Below are 23,939 nucleotides of genomic sequence, written 5' to 3' on the forward strand. Positions count from 1 at the left end.
AACCCAAAGGGGTCGGAACTGAAGGGAGTCCTGTAAGTCCTGTTGCCCACAGAATTTTATTAACTAGTCTCTCCACATCGACTTCTGTGAGACTTTTGGTGGAATAGATACAGGCCTGGGAAGGTGATAACAGTCTTTGTAAAAAGACCTTTGGTAACTTTGTCAGCAAAAGGGCCAGAAGATTGCAAATAAACCACCTTTGGCAAATCAAGCTGAACTGACTGTGCCAAGGTAGTCATCATCAAAGGAGGAGCGAAAGGGCATTTGTCCTGAGCCAGCATTTGAATTTGTTGATCCAAAGGTTTTGGAGACAAAATCTTTGGACTCAAAGCAGTTGTCAGTACCAAGGACTTCTCCGGCACCAATGTTTTAGATGCAGCATCCGTCGGATCCAACATACTTTGTGGAGCCAAGGATTTGTGCTTCATGAAAGTCGGTTCCAAGGGAGAGGACGGAACTGACGAGCTCCTCTTTTTTTGTCTTTCCTAAGGAAGACTATGATGATGAAGTTGACAGGGAAAAAATATCAGTTTTACTCTTCTCAGCAGATACGGCATGCTACAGTCTTCCTGAAGATGAACGGCACCTAAACAGTAAACACACATGAGATGCGAGTATGAGAAAGGAATTTTGTGGTAACACTTCTGGCATTTTTTAAAGCCAGAGGGGCCTTTGGATTTGTCAGACATAATGAAGGTTGACAGAGAAACTAATAACAGGAAAGGAAATTGTAAATATAGGGAAAGAAAAGAGAACCGTCAACAATAATAGTTTTAGGTACACAGCTGTGTATGGTAAAAGGCAGAAGAGAACATGTCAAAGAAGAAGAGCATTACTTTACTACTACTACTCCTCTTTTTTTTTTTTTGTAATAAATAGAGAAGGAGGAGGAAACTATTAACAATGATAGTGTCAATACACGAAAGTGTATGGAAAGGGATATCAACAATGACAGTGAAGGTTATTTGTTTGTTTGTGTCTTTCGGCTTTTCCCGGTTAGGGGTCGCCACAGTGGAACTCCGGTCCGCTAATGATTGGCAGTAGATTTTTACGTGCCAAGTTGCTGGCTCTGACGCACAGCCTTCAATGAAGGTACACCCATTCACGCATGTCTCCACACAGAAGACGGTCTAGCTGAGAATTGAACAGGACAACGTCTTACTGTGAGGCGACAATGCTACCGCAGCACCACCACTGCAGTAATGACAGTGAAGGTACACTAATGTAAAGAAAGAAAGAAAATGAAATGTAAAGATATTTTTAAAAGATAATATATTATTTTAGAAAAGTAAGACATAGAATTCTTAACAAGAAATTACCCAAAAAATTAAGTAAGCTCAAGAACTGAGGCGAATACGTCTGACCATAAAAGTGGCAAACGAGATCTGGGGTAACTGGGAGAGGAGGATTATAGGTAAGGGTGAAGCTTCAGAGTTTTTGGCCTGTTCAATCTGTAGTAATGGCCGAGTTGGTGCTGATATCTGAACCAAATCCAATCATCAAGGATAAAATGAAATTGACAACATCAGACTGAAGATTTTGCAACAGGATCTCTGGAGTAGATGCCTGAAAAAGAAAGTCATCCAAGTAAGGAAAGACTTGGATCCCTGAATCCTGCAAAAAGCAATCACAGGAGCGAGGCATTTGGTGAATATCCCTGGGGCAGCAGAAAGATCAAAGGGCAAAGCAGAGAACTGAAACTGCAAGGAAGCAACAGAGAAATGTAAAACCTTCCTGAAAAGGGGATGAATAGGGAAATGAAGATAAGCATCCCTGAGATCCAGAGACACCATATAAACCTGAGAGAGAAGAACAGGGAACAAAGCCTGAAGGGACAACATTCAAAAGGAGGGCACCTTCAGGAAAAATGCTCAGAAGAGAGAGGTCTAGAATTGGTCTCCAAGTACCCTCTTTCTCGGGCACTAGAAACATCCTGGAGTAAAAGCCCCCTCTCCCTTTGAGACAAAGGCACCTCTTGAATAGTACCCTGAGTCAAAAGATCCTGAAGCACCTCTGGAAAGATAGGCAGTTGTTCCTGAGGGGGCTAAGAAATGCCCATAAAGGGAGGAAGGGATTTCCAGACCATGAAATACCACTGGCGAATGATGGACAGGACCCAAAAATCCTGAATAATCTGAAGCCAAACAGGAAGAGAAAGTGAAAGGTGAAGAGAAAGAGGAAAGTGGCTGGGAGGAACAGGATAGTTAGACAGCACCTGGTTTATCCAGAAAGAGAGACTTCTGAGGTACACACATCTGAGTAGCTTTATCAGGAAGAGCCTGCTTACCACCCTTTTTACCCTTAGAAGGAAGTCAAGATTGCCTGTGAACAAAAGTTGACTTACTGGGGTAATTTCTTTGAAATGTAGGAGAAGGAGAAACAAACATATGTTTAAGTTCATGCAAAGCTTTACCCTTGTCCTGTAGGGACTTAAACAAGGCAGCAGCAGCTTCACCAAACAAGTGTTTATCATCAAGAGGGGCAGCCATCAACTTAATCATAATATCATCTGGCAAAGTTTGAAGCCGAAGCCAGGAATACCTCCTTATTACTGATCCAAAAGCAGCAGCCCTAGAAGAAGCAACTTCATCATAACTACACTTGATAGAATGATGAGCTACCTGGGAGGTAGTACCTAACAGGGAAAGGGCAGAAGTCTTACCCTCAGAGTCTGGAAGGTCATAAATAACCTGACAAGCCTAGAACAAGAGAGTCAACAAAAACCTGGAAGCATGTGTCTGTTAATTAACAGCCCTAAAGGCCAAGGTGTCAGAAATACAGACCACCTTGCCCAGCCTTCCCATGGCCCTGCTACCTTTATCATAGAGCATTAACTTGGCAGAAGGAAACAACTGAGAGGGTTTGTCAGAAGATTCAAATACCACCAAGGGGTCTGCAGAAGGACATTTGTACAAAAATGTACAGTCCTTAGGCACTCTATAGAATCTATCAGGTTTCTTGGGAGCCAGAGGCTGAGAATCTGGAGCCTTAGAAGCATTAGCAAATGCATCCAATAAGGTAGCCAGAACAGGAGGAACAGCAGAAGGCCTAGGAGAATCCATCTGCAGCAACTCATAGTACCTTTTTTGAATCTCAGGAACCTGAGCACAATCGCATTTAAAGAATGCCATCAACCTTGAGACAGTGTCCCTAAAAGAAATCTCTTCAAGGGAAGCATCCGGACTGGTAGATTCTTCTTCTTCAGAGACATAATCTAAAGTGGAGGGACTCTGAGAAGAGTAAGCAAGAAATTCCTCAGGAGAATCCTGTTCCCTGGGTCTTTTAAAGGGACCAGAGGACTGGGGGGGGGGCAGGAACTGAAACTGCCTGAGGAGGTTTCAAAGCCAAAGCACTGAACAACCCCTGTGTAAAAGACTGCCACTCATTTTGAGGGTCCTTAGGAACAGTAAAGTGTTTAGTATTTTAATTTTTCTTCAATGGGACACCTGCCTTATAAAATATGGAAGGCTCTGACCCAGGATGGCATTTAATGATGGTAGCAGGGACTTCTTCTCTAAGATCTGAGGAACCCCCTAAGCCTTGGAGTAAATCAGCCATGGTTCCCACGAGCATCCAGAGTTGACGTTTGCAATGCCTCCTCGGACATGCTTAAGGACGGTACACCACAGCCTCCAACCCAGTTGTGTTAGAGGAATCCAACAATACAGCCTGGCAAATCTCTGGGCATTCACTCACCTCGGGAGAGACGTACATTGGACCCTGAATAGCAGAAGATTCAGGCCTAGATTCCTTGGCCTTCTTCTTCCCTGATGGCTGTCCTTACGGGTGAGAGGCTCCCTCCATTGCATCGTTCGCAAGAAGCTTAAGACACTGATTCTCAAGATAAAGTGCCAAAGAAGAGAGTCTATTATGCAGGGTTTTATGTACAAAAGCCTGACAGATGGAACAGAATGTATGGTCGTGCGAAGCACAAAGGCAAAACAAACACTGTTTATGGTGGTCTTTATGGTGATTCTGTCTCCCACACTGGCATCTACCCTTCTTGGATGACAAGAATCCTACCACAGCCAACAAAAAAGAAGACAAGTAAAAAGGAACCCCAATGGGGCATTTATCTGCAATGACTAAGTGAACCAGCAATGGAACGTAGGCATTCAAATCAATGATCAAGAGGTGGTGTTTGGACTGGCAGCAAAGAAATTCTGAGGATTATAAGTCCGGATGTCACCTTTACACCCTACATTTCATGAGAAGCATGTTTGTGACTTACAATGTACCTTAAAGCAACCTAAGGCTTTGGTGTACTGCCCGGATGTCGGAATGTCCTTGGCAGGGGGTCCCTATTGTTATGAATACTGCAGCAGTGAAACAGAAGGACATCTTATTTTTAAGCTTGCTACTAGTGTCTGATCATTTTTGAGGTCAAAGAAATTGCAGATCATCTGCATAGCTTAAAGCCTTTTGTATCTCCATGCTGATATTTTAACTTTGCACACCTACATCTTTGACTTTGGATTTGACTCTTAGATTGCGTAAAGAATTCTTAATAATGTTTAGGTGAAGCCATTCTATCAGTGAGATTTGCTTAGATCATCTGCTTCTCTGCCACATTTGCTGTCCTCAAAAATTGGGGCCCTGAGTCTGTTTTACATGGGGCTGTTGGCCTACTGTGGAGATGACTTTTTTCTAGAGTGAGTGCCAAGAACAGGTGAGAGATCCAGGACTCTTCATGTTGCTCATGAAGAACCTGTTTTTCAAACTCATGGCTGTGCTTCTGGGGGATCCTGAGTGACTGGCTTTCACTCCTGTTACCATGAGTCCATTGAGGAATTTAGGCTCTATTTTTGATTTTATCCCATTATCTATATTTTGTATGTGAATATGGGTGGTCTTATTATTGGAAGACTTGTATGCATACCTGCCAGCAGCCAAACTTGAATGGATGTCATGCTGATTTCTGGAGTCCAGTATATATACTAATGATGACTACAGCAGAATAGTATACATCTCCCATAAACTGGATACCTACAAAAATTAACACAATCCTTAGACACCGACTCTGCCTAAAAGTTTGAATGCACTTACTTACCAACATTTATTAAGTCACTGTTCATATTTTCATCCTCAGACAACTGACTGTTCGTTGTTTGTGCTAACATCTCATATTTTAATAATTAGTGGTTCATTATGGATTTGGTTGTTCAACGCTTTGTAGCGACGTTTAGGAAATGAGAACGTAAACTCGCTGCAAATGCTACTGGCACCGTAGTCAGTATTAGACAGGGCCCTGATGCACTTACGCATACTAAAGATACACTGACTACTGTTCTCCTGATGGTTCTGCCTCTTAGGATTCAGTACGACAAACCTGTTAGCAGTGCTAAATGGCATTTCAGTGCATCATTAAGGGCTGTCCATGCACCACCTACTACAAGGGCATAAACATTACTTCAACATTCCACATGCTCAAGAATTTCCCTGTATGCAGGTAGGCAGGCTTGCTAAAACTAGTCCTCATCTCATTAGGACTCTTCTCTAAAACGGTCTACTTCAGAAGAACCGACCCCCTTTAATTACAAAGTATGATGGCAAGTGCATGACAACAACGGGTAATCTTCCCTTTCTAGTTGCTTCCTACAGGGCAGAAGGAAACTCTTCTGGCAAGAATGAAGCAAAGTACTGACTGACACAGGAAAATTAAACAAATAGCAAAACTTGCGCATGAACGTTTTAAAGAATATGACAGAAATTAGGAAGGACTTACTTGTTAACCCAGTGAAATGTTTCAATTACCCAATATTACAGTAAGCACCAATGTGCCATATAAATTCTTCAGAACTTCTCGGTAAACAAGCTAACCTGCTGGAAAAAGTATCAAACAATAATCCTGGCTACAATATGGGAAGATGACTATAATGGGCATTCTATCAAATCCAGTGCAAGCTTTGAACATCACACACAGAGACAGAAAAAAAAAAGTATTGTGAAAGTAAGAGTTCCAAGATGTGACAGCAAACATGGCTATTGGGAAGATACTACACAAAATGAGGGCTTGAAATTTGGACACCTGTTGGAGTTGGCCAGGAGGGAAAGGAATGATGCAGCACTACCTGCTCTCCTGTTGCATAGGGGATGGGTGGGGGCCATGGCTGCTTTCTGAGCCCCAGTGGCGAAACTAGGGCCATGATAAAAAAAAAAAAAAAATGCTTCAGTAATTTAGTGGGTAAAGAGAGAAGAGTTACCACATATGTGGGGGCATTTCCTTTGCAATTCCATTCTATGCCCACCTAGATGTCACCACCCAGTACTTCAATGGCTGCTTGCTTGGTCAAAGCCGACTTGCGGTTTATGGTATCCTACTACCCTTGGAACCTATATACGGTCACTGACAACTCCAGGTTTAGATCTATCCAGAAGGAACACCCTCTGGCCATGAACTGCACCAAGGGGAAATCATGTATGGTGAGTTGCAGATGTCAAGAATATAAAGGAGGTGGTAGTGCAGAAGCCTTAGGTCAATGGTAGAAGACCAAAAATAAAGTAATACCTTGAAATAAATCACCAAGGTAGCAACCCTTTGATGGAGTGGATTTATTTGTACTTGCTCAGTCCTTCACTGCTCATTTTTCATTTGCTCAATAATGGTTGTAAGGTTGCTAATGCTGTTTTGATTAAATTGCTCTGTACTTTCTGCACTGAACTGCAAAGGCTTGATTTGTGCAGATTGAAATTCTTGCAGCTCAGAGATACAGCACGAGAGTTTTACATTTTTGCTGTTTATTCTTAGCTCTATCACTGGGGTGCAGCAATCCTGGAGAGAGAATATTAAAGTCAGGCTGTGGATGGATTCCCCATAACAGAGGTGCAGTGAATTTTGCCTACTGCAAGAAAAAAATGTTTTGAGTGCTTTTTGGAATATGTTTAAAACTACTGTTGCCTTAACTACTTGTGTTTAGAAAAGTTATACACTAGAGATTAGAGACACTAGCAGTACAGGCTTGGAAAGCATGATTTAAGGATTTGGTTTCAGCCTTAATGGTAGAATCAGTGGAATGGGTGTAAATCTGCTTGGAAAATGTTTGTCTGCAAGTTTACAACAGCAGTGAAAACAATGGGTTAGCCAGGTTGCATGATCAATTTAGAAACAGGTCCTCCTCCTCTGTCTTTGGCAAAAGTACCAGGCAAACATATGATGTAGTAGATTAGCTGTTTATAATTCACACAGACCCTTTTTTAATGTCAGATATATTGCAACTTTTTCCCCAATGCAACCCATTTAAGTTTTATCTTCTGAACCCACAGAGTTTGTCCCCACCCATTCCTTATCACTAGTACCTCACTGGCACCTACCCAATGATGTACACCTCACTGGCAACTACCCAATGATGTACAGATAGTCTGCCAGGTTAATCTAAGAATCTTGGGGAGGGTGTTGGGACCAGCAGATCCTCACAAGTGTCCACTATAACTGTAGTGTGTGGAAGTATAAAGACAACGAAGGGCATGGAGGCATATGTTGCTGCATGCCGGCCTCCAGCATATCAACCCACACACAGGCTACCCAGCCCACTGTCATTCTGATTACATTTTCCATCATTTGTTGCTAGTGAGTGACCTGAGACAGATAAACTCACCCACTCCACTCTCTAAGATGGGAAAGCAAATCCTCGATTACTTCAGTGCTGTACACTTAGTTGGCTTCTACTCCTCCTGGAGCCAGCTTCTCAAATTTGTGTCAGGTTTGGTATAATAAGGGTCAAAGACTCTACATCAACAGATCTGGAAACAACCTAAGAGATACTTTATACTTGTCTAACGGGGAAACAATGAACATTCTTTCTCAAAAGCAAAAAATTTTATCAGAAAACTGCAGCTGAATATTTAACTGAAATTACAGTTTTATTAAGGGGACTTGTAATTTTAAGAGTGTGAACATTCAACTATTTAAAATTAATCTTCTATATGAAGAAGCAAGTCTCTACATCCCCTGTTAACTATCACAATCATCTGTGAAATTATGATTAGTCACAGAAAAAGTAAAATACTTTTTGCCACTCATCATCAGATATGCAAATATTACCACTTCCAAGGTGCAGTGCTGCAATCTATCTCAAGCACATTTGTTTAACAAGAATAGATTTCTCCTCCTAACAAGCAACATGCAACAGAGAACGCCTCCTACATTTGGCTTTTCTACAAAATAAATATAACAGTAAGTGAAGTTTACATTACAATGAAAATGACAACATTACTTTAGGGAAAATGCTTGGGCCACTTCTCAAGGCTGCTCACGCGAAAGACTATGAGATCCTGACTACCTCTATGTAAAAGTAAGCTCTTCATGAAACATCATGCAAAATGCTCAAATGTAATGTTTCACATCCATGATCAGGGTGCAATCCTTACTTAGTGGATTAAAATATATTAAAAGTCCAGAAACAGACAAACTATCTATAGTTAAAATAACAGTATCCATTTACAGAGCCAAGTAAAATAAACTTATTTATTCTTTTTTACTAGACCTCCGCCTGCAGTGCGTCTTGCCCCTCTTTGAGATTACACATTAATTTGCATCACAGGGGTGAGATGGTGCAGTTATCATAAAGTTTATCCTTTCTGACCCTAAACCCTTCCCTTGGCACCTAAAGTGCATGCGCACGTCTTCCTTCTGAGTGGTTGCATTCCTGCAGACACCCATGAAGGTTACTATGCAGACACTTCTTGCCAAAGCCTAATGCATGTCTCGAGCCCTGACACTGTAGGCTGTACATATTTCCCTCCAGTAGATGGCAGTACTGCAGAAGGCCAGACTGTTTCTGCCATCTCCTACACTGGAGTACTACTGTCAGATTCTCACTCCTACTAACAGTTTACTCCAATCACAGGGCATCTGAGTCTTGGTGACGATTATCCCTCCGCATCGTGAACCCAACTACAGCAAGATGAACTTTACAGTATGTGTGTCACTGGTGCCTGGGTTCTGAATGAGCAGCATAAAAAGGAGAACAACTTGCACTCCTACCCTGGGGAAGAGCTTGGAACTAGCGGTTCCTGCACAACCTGTGGTAGACCCAAGGCCAAACATAACGACAGGTGGTGTAAGCAGTACTTTGGAGCATGCAAGGTGTATACTTTATGTCACAGTGCACTGGGATGCTGTCCACTGCACCTGGAAAGGTGACACCCTCAAGCTACTTTTCCACTCTCCAGCCCACCCTTACCATAATCTCACCCAAACAGTTTAGCACAGGTAGCTGAAATACTCCACCTTCCAAGAAGGTGGGTGGGACAACCCAGCAAAGGGCTGCACACAGGACTAGATAGTGAGGTACTCCCTGGACAGCTCTAGGTTTGTGGATTTGTTGAGGACATGCTTCAGACCCCAGGCCATGCAGAGGCAGTGAGAAGTACATAAATAATTTCTGATCACAGAGTATTTGATACTTGCTTGGAAAAATGAAAAAAGCTGTAGCATAGTGTGTGGTGCTCCAAAATCCAGTATGTGCGTTTTCACTACAGAAAAATGGCCCTGTCCTTCTTAAGCTGCTCAGATGGCAAAACACTTCAAATCCACCAAATTATTACTCATGTAGGCCACAGTCAAAACCTGTGATACCTACTGGCTTACTGCAAGTTCACAGTCATCAATCGTACACAAATATTATTTTTATTATATATTTGTTAACCAGGTATTTGGGCTGGTCTAAAGTCCATTTTCAGTTACAATCAGCACAAAAAGCAACAGGGGACATCCATTCAGTTTTAATACCACGTAACCCAATTCAGGGTTTTGCAGAAACCAAAGTTTGTCAGCACGGAGTGGTGCAAGCCAGAGCAACTAATTCAATAGGGAATGCTGGCTTGCACACATGCACTTGCACACATGCACACACAGACAGACACACACAGACACAGACACACACACAGACACAGACACAGACACAGACACAGACACACACAGACACACACACACAGACACACACACACACAGACACACACACACACAGACACACACACACACAGACACACACACACACACACACACACACACACAGACACACACACACAGACACACACACACACAGACACACACACACAGACACACACACACAGACACACAGACACTCACCTAAGCATATCTTTGGGATGCGAGAGGAAATCTGGAAATCTGTGAACATGAGAAAACCCAAACAGACATATGCAGGACTGCAGACTCTGAAGAGATGGTACCATAGCTGTGAACTAAACTGAAGAACTAAGTAATGTAAAGCAATAAAGCTAGCAGCTTTACTACTGTAGTGCCTAATAAAAGATATTTACAACTGCTATGAAGAATCAGCATTCACTAGGCAATTAAATATGGCAATCCCTGCCCCTATACATTATCATTACGCAAATTTGCTTAGCGCAATGCACTGAACGTTTTATGAATTCAGCCCCTTGATGGTCTCTGAGGCATAAGATTATGTGCTACACCAATCCACCTCCAGGTGGCATGGCTGAACAGCTCCACCTTAGGGTTGCCACCTTTTGTTGAGGCTAAAACTGGACTGAGGCCACACCCTTTCGCATCACCTCCAACCCTGCCCATTTCAGCCCCTCTACCTTCCACCCTCTGCCCATTTTGTGATGTCTTTATGACATTAGCTGATTGGGAACGCCCTCTTTTTCCATTCCTGACGCCTGCGTTCTGCCGATTTAATATGCTTTCCTGTAAAAAAGTGTAGTAAATCCGCCAAGTTAACAAAATGTGATAGTCTGTTTCTTTTTAAAACAGAATACCAGAGTTTGTACAGTGTTTTCCAGACTACCAGACAATAGGTTTGATTTCCGGATAGTCCAGAAAAAAAAAAACAGATAGGTGTGGCAACCCTACTCCACCTCAGGTAGCACGGCTGAACAGTTTCACCTCCAGGAGGCAGAGTAGCAGTCTGAATGAATGACCAGTGATACATCATCCTGAAAGTTGCACGTAAATTTAAAAAATAAACGACCAAAGAAACCAGGATCCACCACTCAAATAATTTAGTCGATCCTGGTTTCTTTGGTTGTTCATTTTTTTATTTTTTTGTGCTTTACTGGTGGGTTTTTGGATATTCACACATAAATTTAGCTTGACGTAAATTTAGTTTGGTAAAAATCTGAGTAATCGTTCAGTGCACTTTTGCTGAGCCACAAGGTAAGGAGGGCTTGACTGCTTAAAGTCTTTCTACCTAAACAAAGGTCCCTGCTAGAGCAGTAATAATTGATGGACAGACTTCACAACACTTAGAGCCAAAGGAGGAGAAAGTCTTAAATCTATGTGAGCTGTCACAGAAAACCACTCTGTGACCATTCTAAATTTCCTGGTTTATAGTTTGCACATAGCCTGCTTTTTGTCTTTTGAACTTGTTTTTATTGCTGTTTGTTTTAATTCATATTTGTTCTTCCTTGGAGTTTTTTTGTTTATTCTTGGTTAGGGCTAGACAGCAAACATTTATGTTGTAGACTGACTACAAAGACTGTGGTAAGAGTTGAGAAATTGCATTTTTATTTAAGGTAAACAGAACAGGACACTCGTTAGTCTGCACCAGCTGCCAGGCAAAAGTACAAGGCATCTTCTGATCCCACACTGATGGATTTGTTGCATATCCTGAAAACAAACAGCATCAGAAATATCTGTTCTAAGGACCTAAACTTCATCTGTGACAAACAGGACATGTTGGAAGGACACGTATATATCTGAAAGATGATCCCTTCTCTGGAACAGGCTTCCCATCCATATGAAGCAAAGCTCATCTGTAATCTCATTCAAACATAATTTGGACCAATGGAAGGGAAATCAATCACAAATTTACCCCTGATTTCAAACCTATGATCCTACTGGACACAGCCAGCCTGTGAATGCTTGATGTGAACAATCATTTTCTTGGGGTACTGACGCAAATCAACAACATTTTGGTAAACATGGGGTAAGCATGACTAGGCTTAAAATGGCACTTGGGGTGATAGTCTAATAACCACCTATGAACCTATCAGTTTGGTGGCTCCAAGTATTCTTGGAGAAGACTGAAGAATGAGATATCCCAAGACAGCATCATACTGCTGCTATAAGTTCACAATGCCACAACACCAGTCCTGGTCAGAAGAACGTCACACCAGTAACATGAAAACTGTGTTTATTAAAATAAGAAGTTATGTACCTACCATAACGTTCCATGTTAGTTGAACAAAGTGAGGGAGGTGGCCCAAGTGGGCAAATATCTAAGCTGACGGTGGACGCCAAGATAATGTAGTTTTTTTGTTCTCTATCTGAATAGTTGTTCTTTGAAGCGACCTTAGGTAAAAGGATGGATTGGTTCTCTCTGCTACCCGACATGCCAATAAGAGAAACGCTTCCATTTGCTTGTGTAAATCCTCCCTGGTACCTGAGGGATCAGAGGAAATGGAGGATAAAGATAAAGAAGTCCCTGGGGCCAATCCTGGGTCAGGCGTCTCTGGGGATCCCATTCCAGAAAAATCTCTTCCGCTATGGATTGCTTGAGACTTTCTCGTGAGGCATGAGGGACACCCTTGGTAAGGAATTTTTGTCACTCGGGGCAGTGATATTTTTGAAGGCCTCTCAGAGGGATTGTTGGTGGGCCAGTTTCCCCTCTGTTTAGTTCTAGTCTGAAGTGACAGAAGACGGAGTCTACATGATGCTTCCTCTTACAAAGTTCTCCAGGAGTCAACAGGTACTATAGAGGGAGGAGCTACGAACACAGACTGCTGACTGATACCAGTGGCCAGTACACTTTTCATTACTCGATGCTCTCCCCCAGGCAGGTCCGAGAGAACCCGGGCCTTGAAACTTAGAAAACCTGGACCACCGAAAGGGAAGTCTCCAGGCAGATGTCGGAGAGCCGAGCTCACGAAGTGAGGGCGGGCGAAGAGCGGTCGGGTCCTAAGGAAGAGGAGATAAGAGAGATAAGAAAAGGAGGGGGGGACCACCTCCAGCCGTCTGAAGGTCGGACTAAGCAAGACTCTCCAACCTCTGGACTCAGCAGGAGCTTTGAAACTGAAGGAGGAACTGGGTGTGGACCAACAGTCGCCTGCTGAGACGGACTGTGGGCCAGTACCTGTGACTTGAGTAATCTACTGACCCACTCTCTAGGTCATGTTTGATGGAGCCGACTTAGCCGGAGAGCCCTCCGCTTAAGAAGGCCCCAAGAGGGCCCAGACAATACAGGCAAGAAGTGTGACCGTCTGTGAGACATCTTCGAGTTCCCGAGCTAAAGCAAGTGCCGATGGAGAGGAGGATCGATCGGGCTCCCACACCATCAAATGAATGAGATTGACAACTTAACATCCAATGATTTAGTGCTTTCGTCTGCTTATAACTTAGACTTCTTCAGAATCAAACATTTTAAAACACTAAACCCATTTAAATAACCCTCCATTACAGTCACATGTTTAGCTCAAACCAAAGGGATTTATAATGTATTGTATATTTTTTAAAAGCACAGTACCAATAAATATCACCCATCCATCAAACAACTTTTCACCACAATTCACAAAATAAATTGTTTTACACTGTTGGATATATTCTGTTAAACTGAATAAGAATTTAATCTTAAAATGCTTGCAGTAGATACATGCTCGTTCAGACCAGGGTGCATGTGTGCATTAAGCCTAATTTATTCAGATGACTTGGTGTTTTTAGCCATTGATGTGGTTAATTTGTTTAATATCATCTCACATACTGATGGACTGCAATGGTTCCATGATTTCTTAGTTGAAACGAAGGACTTTAGTAACAATGAAATTAATGTTCTTGATACGTACATGGAGACAGTACTTAAACGCAACTTTGTCTTTTTTGGATGGGCAATATTTCCATGAAAAGACGGGGGTAGCTATGGGGGCCTCTTGTGCCCCCATTTTTACCAACATTACCATGTTCCATTGGGAGAAGAAACATGTGCTTAACAACTGTAACCCCCCCTCCATGGAAACTATGTCCATTTCCTGGATGATATTTTTGTTGTTTGGAATAAGCCTACCCGTGACACTGAGGAATTTGTTGGATATCTAAATTAGACTGCTACATTTTTGAAGTTTGCGTCCACACACACTAAGGTCAAGATCAATTATCTTGATGTGGAAATTAGTAAAGACAGCGTTAACAAAAGGCTAGCAAGTAATATACATAGAAAGCCTACCTATTCCAACAGTCTACTCAACTATACTAGCTGTCATCCTGAATATCAGAAATCAGGGATTATTAAAGGCCAGTATGTCAGGCTGGCCAGGATGGTATCTGAGGATGAGCTATTTACCAATGAAAGCCAGAAACTAGCTGAAATGTTTTGTTCCTGGGGTTACCCTGACTCTCTTGTATGAAATATACAAAATGAAATTTAAACAAGAAGGAACAAAGGTAATATTCAACATTTGCTTAGAGGGACACAACCCAATGGACCTGGTTTTGCAGGAGCCAGAGAAGTAGGTGATGTTGGACACAGGTATTCTTTCATCATCACTTACACATTAAATCATGAAAACATTTTGGGGGTTCCTACCAGGAACTGTAAGGTGTTTTCATGTTCTGACGGGTTAACGGAATTGCTTGGTGACAAACCCCATATAGTATAAAGAAAATGGAAGAGTTTAAAGAACTATTTAGAAATTGTTGAGTCTCCCATTTTGTATGGTACAGACAACCTTTCACTGTACTTGTAAATTCTATCAGGGTGATTTGTCTTGCCATATGTCAAAATTGCTGTGGCTTCTATGTAGGAAAAACCCAAAATTGATTAAGGGACCAGATACATGAAGACAACCATGACATTATGAATAAAAACAAAAACAATTCATTGTATAAACATATCTCCAAAAATTCAGATCACCAGTTTGCCTTTTGGGGTTAGATATGGTGGTTAAAAATCCCAGGGGTGGACCATAGGGTGATTTCATTGAAGCATGGGAAGTTCTGTGGCAAATTAGGCTTAATGCACAAATGCACCATGGACTGAACGAGCATGTATCTACTGCAAGCATTTTAAGATTAAATTCTTATTCAGTTTAACAGAATATATCTAGCAGTGTAAAACAATTTATTTTGTGAAGGGTGGTGAAAAGTTGTTGGATGGATGGGTTACATTTACTGGTACTGTGCTTTTAAAAAAAACTATGATACATTGTAAATCCCTTTGGTTTGAACCGAACATGTGACCATTCTGGAGGGTTATTTAAATGAGTTTAGTGTTTTAAAATGTTTGATTCTAAAGAAGTCTAAGTTATAAGCAGATAAACGTGCTAAACCACTAGTCGGGTTTTAATAAATACAATTTTCATATTACTGGTATGACCGTTCATCTGACCAGGTCTGGTGTTGTGGAATTGTGTATTGTTGTTTGCTCCCTGGTTTTCGTGCTGCCTTAAGTTATCTTCCGAATTCAAACACTTGCACATCCCCATGTGGAGGATGGAAGGTGCAGCAGAGGTGGGGTAGGCATACAGAACTGAACCGACTCTCAGTTTAGCAAGAGAATGAGTCAAGTAGGATACTCCACCTACCCTCGGCAACACATTGTGGTTGTTTCTCAAGTTTCCACCAGAAAACCAAACTGCTTACTGTGCCAAGACATGCACCCTCCTTCTCCATTCACCCAGGATGCCCATCCTTTCCCACCAGCTCCTCAAATGCCAGGTCTGCTAACTGAACCTCGGTCATTTGAGCCATACTCAAGACTTTATCCTTTTATACCACAGCGCTGGCTTAAAACTATATTTCTGTTTTTGTGACAAGCTTTCTTTGCTGGGACTACCAATCTGAAAATGAGTCTTCAGATGGACATTCCAAGTTAAAAAATGCAAATAAATAAATGAACCACTTTCCTTAGGAACACAGGCACAATGCTATATTCAACTTTTCTGAGGAGGCACAATGTTATATACCAGTCCCCTGAGGAATGTTGACAGAATGCTGTATACTGCTTTCCTAAGGAACAAAGGCACAGTGTTATATACTACCTTCACAAGGAAAACAGGCACAGTGCTATGTACTACCTTCCCAAGGAAAGCAGGGACAGTGTTATGTACTACCTTCCTGAGGAAAGCAGGCACAGTGCTACTTACTACCTTCCTGAGGAAAGCAGGCACAGTGCTATGTACTACCTTCTCAAGGAAAGCAGGCATAGTGTTATGGACTACCTTCCTGAGGAATGTAGGCACAGTGTTATGTACTAACTTCCTGAGGAACACAGGCACACTTTTGTGTACTACCTTCCTGAGCAAAGCAGGCACAGTGCTATGTACTACCTTCCCGAGGAAAGCAGGCACAGTGCTATGTACTACCTTCCCAAGGAATGTAGGCACAGCATTATGTATTACCTTGTTATATGTAGTACCTTCCCAAAGAACACAGGGACAGTCTTATGTGCTACCTTCTCTGTTATGTACTACATGCTAGAGGAATGTAGGCACAGTGTTATGTACTACTTTCCCGAGGAATGCAGGTATGGTATCATAATAAAATTTCTTAAGGAATGAAGGCACACACATGTGTACTGTTTCTGCACCTACCTCAAGATGGTTCTGGGTCTTCATTAAAATGAGCATGTTTTCATTTCTCAGCTGGTGATTCTCTTCCTGCAATTTAATGATGCTGTTCTTTGCTATTGCCAGCTACAAAACAATATATATAGATAAAATTATACATAAGGAATTGCCAGCTAAAAACACTAAAATATATACAGAAAAATAAAAAGTACATAAATTGATATATTTGTTCCTGCAAGACTGAGAATGTGTGCTAAGTACAATTGCTATTGATCTTCCTTCCATAAATGCTCCTTTTAAATGGCGCAGCATGTAATGTACCACCAAACTCTATACATTGCCTCTCCAGCAGGGGGGTGACCCTCTACCTTGTCTCATCTCAGTAACCTTACCTCTTCCATCTGCTTCCTATCCACACAGATCACTTCCTTTTATGCTTGTTCCTCACTACACCATCTATTTTCCTCCACAGATTGTTGACTACAAAGTTTATAAATGACCTTTGCCACTATGCATCCAACCATTTGTCTAACTTTGATGTTACTGCTGAGCTTCTCAGCTATTTTGATCTGTTTCAACTCAAAACTGATTACGCAAATTTGGCATAAATAACACATGTAGTGTGTACAACAGTACAAAAAAACTAAAATTCAACTACAGGAATAAATGTAAGTTTATACTGTTAATTTACATTTTGACTGAACAAATGCAGAGAGTGTATAAAGCAATCAGAAAAATTAAAATTAGTCTACAAAAATCAATCTAAGTTGAACTGTGAATTTACACTTTGGCTTAACAAATGCAGACAGTGTGTAAAACAGTCCGAAAAACTAAAATTAGAGTACAAAAAAAAAAAAAAAGAATATAAATCTATACAGTTAGTTCACACCTTGGCTCATCTAAGCTAAAGCCATGTTTTACTTAATATGAAAAACCACAAAGTGAACTACAACAGAATAACCAAATACATATTACGTGCCAAGGCTGACTTACCTGACAGGGGGCAGGGTGTTCCCACTGACTCTGAAAAGACAGGACTGGTTAGTGACCTAGGATGCTGGGAGAATAAGATTGACATGATTCTGAATAACTAAAAGTAAGCCCACCTATTCTGGGGGAAGAAAACAGATGACTTTTTGCTGCACTACGGTGGAGGTCAGAGAGAGTAAGAAGAAGGCTCAACATGCAGGAAAATGAAGGCAGGTGTCATAGTGAAATGTGCACAGGGGAAGGAGCTGGTCCCCTAACAGCACAACAAGCCATGGGCCCTAGCAGTTAGGAAGTCTCATAGCAGAAGTTCTTTGGCAGTGCGGATAAAGCAACATTGGGAAACACTGACCTCTCTCCTCTCAGCCCATCTTCTGAGATGGAAACTACTGCCCACCAGCCATATGGTGGAATGGCTGGCCTCTCTGGTTGGAGAGATGGATGCAAGCTGACTGATCAGGATGGATGTTCTAGACATGAAGAAGGGACACCTGGATGCAGTACCTCCTGCTACTGTTGCAAGGGAGAAAATGTACTGTTTCATAAAAATGTAGCAGAGAACATCAGTCTTATCAAACAATGTGGTTTTGTTAAACAGTGACAGAAAATGTTGGATCTTCTCAAGTAATTCAGAATAAAGGATGAAACAAGTTAAAAGCACTTTTGAATATAATCATATGATCCAGGCAAATCTTACTTCTGAGCTGCTCAGCATCTCTCATTTGCCTGGTTTTCCGTGGGCAGGAATGACATCCAGGTTTATTCTGATGTCTTCCTTCATGCCTTTCTTTAGTCTGCAATGCTTCACCTTAAACCTTTACACCAGGCACAAAATGCCCCTTTTAAGAAGGGCCAAAAACTCTGAATTAGCGGGCTTCAATCCTCCTTTGTAATCGTCACTGACTGGTTTTGTTAACCACCAAACTAGTGCAGAAATAGAATTCTGCAACCTAGCTACCTTAAGGGTAGATTTATGAATAGATGACTGCTCCAGTAGCCATTACATATGGGATATATCCTTGTGGAAATCTACAAAGCGTCCATCCGGCTCTTTACATAACATACATCTGCCCTTAGTACAAGAGAATGCGGTCATACAAGAGGAACATAGAGATGCTCAAAAACTCAAGGCTTTCTTGCTCAAAATGGAAAACTCCAATTATAGATATGTTAGGAAGGTGGAGGAACATGGATAGCCCAACTTGGCCAGACAAGGGAAGGGAATAAACAAGGGGATAGAGGGAGGGTGTTAGTACTGCTAAAGCAATCTATTCAAATGTCTGCTCTTATAAATAAACAACACAACTAATACTGTTATAAATAAACAACACAACTAATACGCTTTTCATTAGATCACTGTTGCAGCAGCCATTACAATTAGGGCAATTGCCAAAGGTTAAACAGAAAGGATGGTTGGAGAAGGTCAACAGTCCAGGATTCCTGAAAGAACAGCCCAAGTGAAACCTGCTCTGGCTCTGGAAACACAATCCAGCTTGTGATGTTTGCTACATGTATGAATGGAGGACCAAACTGATGCTTTAAATACAGACATAGCACCCACGCTTTTCCGGAAAGTCTCACATGTGGCAACTATTCTAACACAATGAACCTTGATATTCTGAGCTGCATATCTGCCATGGCTGGAACAGCAGAAGCAAAGGAAATGATAATAGGAAAGCCATCTAGACATAGTTGGCTTAGAAATTGTCTGTCCCTTTTTCTTATCTTCATAAGACACAAAAAAACTCATTCAATTTCCTGAAATATTTATTTTCGTGAGACAACTTTGGGCTGAAAGGAAAGCTTGGTTCAGAGACTTAAACTGTCCTTCTGACAGACCAAAAAGTATATGTGACGCCCCCACCACTGGCCCAGTAATCAAGGAGCCTCAATCCTCATCACTGGCAACAGTGGGGGATGTACCCACTGGGAGGATGACAAGTACACACACAATAAAGTGCGTCACAGTGGTGCAGTGGTTAACATTGTCACCTCACAGCAAGAGGTTCTCTGGTTCGATTCTCGGCTGGGGTGCCTTCTGTGTGGAGTTTGCATGTTCTCCCTGTGTTCGCGTGGGTTTCCTCCGGGTACTCCGGTTTCCTCCCACATTCCAAAGACATGCATCTGTAGCATTTCTCCCTGGGCCTCCGCTGAAAACAGGCTCTGTGGAACCTAGTCGGACTTTCCCGGTCAACAAATGATAAATAAATAAATAAATAAATAAATTTCCCTTAACAGCACACAGAGATAACTCACTCTGGGTCTGGTTTCTCCCTCTTTCTCGAGATCCCCAATAAGACTCCCAACTGGCACAGCTATAGATAGGGTTGCCACCTTTTCAATTGGCCAAAGTGGGACAATTGTGGTACAAACATCAGATTTTTCAGGCCAAAACATACCCATGGCCAGTACAAGGGACAGAACTTCACTTTTTTGCCTAAATAAAAGCTTATTATTGTAGCATTTTAGTTGCTTATTCTGTTTCTTATAACATTTAGGTGTTTCAGATACAGAATAACTGTTTTATGCAACTATTACATAAAATAAAGGAAATAATTTTGCCCTAATATTTCAGGACAGTTGCCATTATTACAATATTTTTGCAGGACACAACTGCCCAAAGAGGGACTGTCCCTCGCAAAGTGGGACAGGTGGTAACCCTAGCTATAGAGCTGAGATCTCAGCTGAGTGGCCAAGTCAAGACCTCCAGCACCCTCTCTGTCCAACCAGTGCTTTGTGTCCCTGCCCAAGTAGCTGACACACACACCTTTTGAGATTTGATTTACACATAAACACAAACACACACACCTGAGAAAGGCTGGCACAGTTCACTAGCTATGCCCCCTTTTTCCCAGACTATAAGGTAGTTATTACTGCCACCAGCCAACTCTTTATCAGCTACTTTAAGGCCCTTAACAAAGGGTGTCCAATCTTACTGTGTAATGTTACTATCAATACAAATAGTAGTTTGACCAAGAGCAAGGCTATTAGGAGTGGTCCACACAGTGTCACCAAATAAACAGGAAAGTACTCACGGAATATAAATACCACTAGACAGACCAGTCACAACTGAAAGATTTAAATATATTCAATAATAAAAGAAAAGAAACTACTCAGTAAATAATCACAGTTATGTCAGAATTCAAAATCACAGGAAATATTTAAAACAACATTGCAGGACAGTCTCAAATAACTAAAGACAACATCTAAGCTATATTCACTATATTCCTGTCTGAATCTATGAGACATTACTGTACCCTAGTTAACTTACTTCCACAGCAAGGCAAGACAGATGTGGTGAGTGGGTCTTCCGGCTGATGCTTTTAGGTCAAAGACAAAATACAAAATGCTCTGTCTCTGTCAGACAGTTCTTACATTAATATCAAATATTACTACTGGGATAGCTTGCAGGATGACACCCCTCTTGTCATCTGATTTAGTTCCCAAGCTAAATCTCCATTGCTAGAAACTGCCAGCATTTCACATCTCCCAGTGAAAATACATAGCCCTCAGATGTTTGCAGCTGGAAGACATGAAACAATAAAACACAAGGCAATGCAGAAGGCTCCCTAGTTTTACACATCCTGTCTCCTTGCTGCACTGAAACCATCTTTCATGGTGCAGTTATAAAATAATTTACTTTCAACTATTTTTATGAAGTTTTGCAAGTTAACCCTCTATGTTCCAGTTTCCACTGTTATATACACCTATACAGCCACAATAGTGTATACACATTTCTATTCTTTTCCAGCAGGGTGCACTGTGGATACATCTTTAAGCTCAGTACTTTATAAACCCTTTCAACATACACTTCTGCACCAGCAGTTTGATATACAGACACCAAATAGTTCTAATACCATTTGCAACACAAGCATATGAATCATATTGATATTCCCAAATGACATAATTATTTACAAAATTCCAGATAGCTGGGGCTGGCAGTGTTTCACTTTGTCACACTATAAATAAACGGCCTGAAATTCAGTCACCCATCTAGTAGAGGTTAAATGTACAAGCAAGGCAGACTTCCAGGTAAGACAAACTTTAGAGAAGAGGTGGCTGCAGGTTCAAGGTGAGTGAGAGAGAGAGAGTTAACTCTTAAAATAAAATTCAAATTAATTAAGGCACCACTTTTTTTTGCTTAGACTAGAGGCAAATAGATCTATTTGGGTGGTTTCCTACTGGTGGACTTCTCAGTGGGTCATCCACTCATGACTGTCTATACTGGATCTGCTCAAAAATGTCTGTGACTGTGTTCTACTGTGATGGGTGTAAAAGCTGCCTGAATAAATAAACTGCATCCAAGTGCTACATCTCAGGCAATCAGCCAGTCTGCAAAGCGAGTAAGATCTTGAACCTGTTAACAGTGGTGGTCTCTTTTATCATTAATAGGGTACCAAGGGACCATACTGGATTCAGAGTTTTTGGGACAACTACCAAAACCTTCATTTCTTTCAGTTTGAAGCACCTGTGCCAATGCTGTGGCTCCCAGATTCCCTGTATCCTGATACCCTGAGAAACAGCACCCCAGACAAAGTCCATGGCCTCAGTGGCCACTGTCTGGGGATGGGTTGTGAAGACAGAAGGTAAGTCCTGGATTGCAAAGGACATGACTGGCCCACCAAAGACATTTTTTTTTCACAAATTTGAGAACTAGAAATGGAAAGGAAAAAGGATGAAAATGTTGGCACTAACTGATTTAAGAAACAATTGAATCCTTCTCATGTGAAGTCTAGCAAAATGAAATATGAGGACAGAGGAAACCATCAAACCTAGAAATTTCAGAAATTCTCTTGCAGTGGCCATTATCTAAAGAGAAAGCTTGTGAAAGTGCTAATAATAGGTTTGCATTTTCTCTGGAGGAAGACACGCTGACATCAGAGAGTTGTCCAGAATGCATTCAAAGAACATTAATATGTGGGATGGAACAAGGAATGACTTTTTTAAATTCAAAGTCAGGTCTGTCTAGACTGCTTTAAAAGATCCGAGGTGCACTATTAGGCTGTTACAGAAGGCTGACATCAGGCAATTGTCCAGATAAAGGAAATGCGCATGCCTTGAAGCCTGCCAAGAGCCATCACTGTACCAAGGCATAAGGTGAAGACTTTGGGGTCTGTAGAAAGACCAAAGGGCTAATAGGTAAACTTATAATGCAATCTGAAGACGAACTTAAAAAAAAAAAAAATGTTTTTATTTGTGAATGGGAATATTTAGAAAACCATCTTTAAAATCTGAGGTGACTTGGAAAGTCTGAGCAGAAAGAAGAAAAAACTGCGTGAAGTGTTCGCATCTTGAATTTTGGAATGAGTGGAAAGGTATTTTGCTTGGACAGATCTAAGACAGGTCTCCATCTTCCTTCTTTCCTGGGAACCAGTAAAAGTCTTGAATAAAAGCCTTATCCTCATGGCTGTGGAGGGATTGGTTGTATGATCACTGATAAAGTAACTGCAATCTTTTGAGACATAAGATGGAGTTGGTCTTTTGAAGGCAAGGGAGACAAAGCTCACTGTAGTCTATATCCATGCTTAGTAATACTTCGCATCCAAGAGAGTGTGGTACTGACTGCCAACAGGCAGGCATAAGGAAAGACTCCCTGTAGGTTTCAGGGGACACCCAGTGGGGGTAGGTGGCAGAGATTGTGTTTTTTCTTTTGGGAAGAAGATCTTTGGGACTTAAGATTTTTTTTTTTTTTTATGTCCCCTCATAACTGCCAGCCATCAGTCTGGTGATCAATTGGTCTATTCCTTCCTAGGCGAGCAGTGAGCAAAAAACAGCCATTTGTGCCCCCAAGAGCTATGAGTCTGTCACATTCATCATCCATGAGGATGTAGCAAGTTTCCCTTTCTGGTCTCCTGGTGCTAACCCCCTGTGTCAGCTCTGAGAGATGCTTAAGCTGCCAGTCCTTTGAAGTAAGAACTCATCAGCTTGTCTGCGTGTCCCCCAACTGACCAGTGCTATTAAGCAATGGTAGCATGCCCCTCTGATTAAAGACTCCATGGGCTGCACCAACCAGAGCTCTCAGTAAATATCGACCAATTGGAGACCAGGGCTGCCTCCCACCCCCCCATAATGGGTGAGCCATTTGCCGCTCCATTGCTATCCTCCCACCCCTCACTTTCCAGCTTCTGTGCTCCCTAATCGGACATGGGTTATCTGAGTTGCAGTGAGGGCTTTATCCTTTTGCACCATTGGGGGGGGGGGGGTCCATCAGTTCTCTTTTCGACCAACACCTTGCTATTTTTTTTTTCTCAACTATTTGGCAGATAATTGCTGACCTAATTTCTACGGTTTGCAAAAAATGGTCCTAGATTAGAAGAGTAGTTTCTCTGAAATTCATGAATTGGAGACAAGAATAATTGCTTAACCATCGTTATATATTTACCTCTCTCTTCCTCCCCAAGCTTTTAGAGAACTTTAGCAGACGAATTAGTAAAGAAGTCCCTGTTCAAAGCAGCATTTAACAGTTAGAC

At 41.6% G+C, this 23,939-nt stretch overlaps 1 protein-coding gene across 3 annotated transcripts in view; it reads right to left on the reverse strand.

The window, feature by feature from the left end:
• The window catches only part of RUFY2 (RUN and FYVE domain containing 2), a 2,497,315-nt gene that overhangs the window by 688,134 nt on the left and 1,785,242 nt on the right, over positions 1 to 23,939 (reverse strand). For all 3 annotated transcript variants that reach the window (XM_044055761.1, XM_044055762.1, XM_044055763.1), the window contains one exon: positions 16,507 to 16,608. In XM_044055761.1, the coding sequence (XP_043911696.1) occupies positions 16,507 to 16,608 (102 nt within the window). The remainder of the gene's footprint in view (positions 1 to 16,506; positions 16,609 to 23,939) is intronic.

This window comes from Protopterus annectens, chromosome 14.part0 (genome assembly GCF_019279795.1).
Source record: "Protopterus annectens isolate FY-2018-M chromosome 14.part0, PAN1.0, whole genome shotgun sequence".
Classification (NCBI taxonomy): Eukaryota; Metazoa; Chordata; order Ceratodontiformes; family Protopteridae; genus Protopterus; species Protopterus annectens.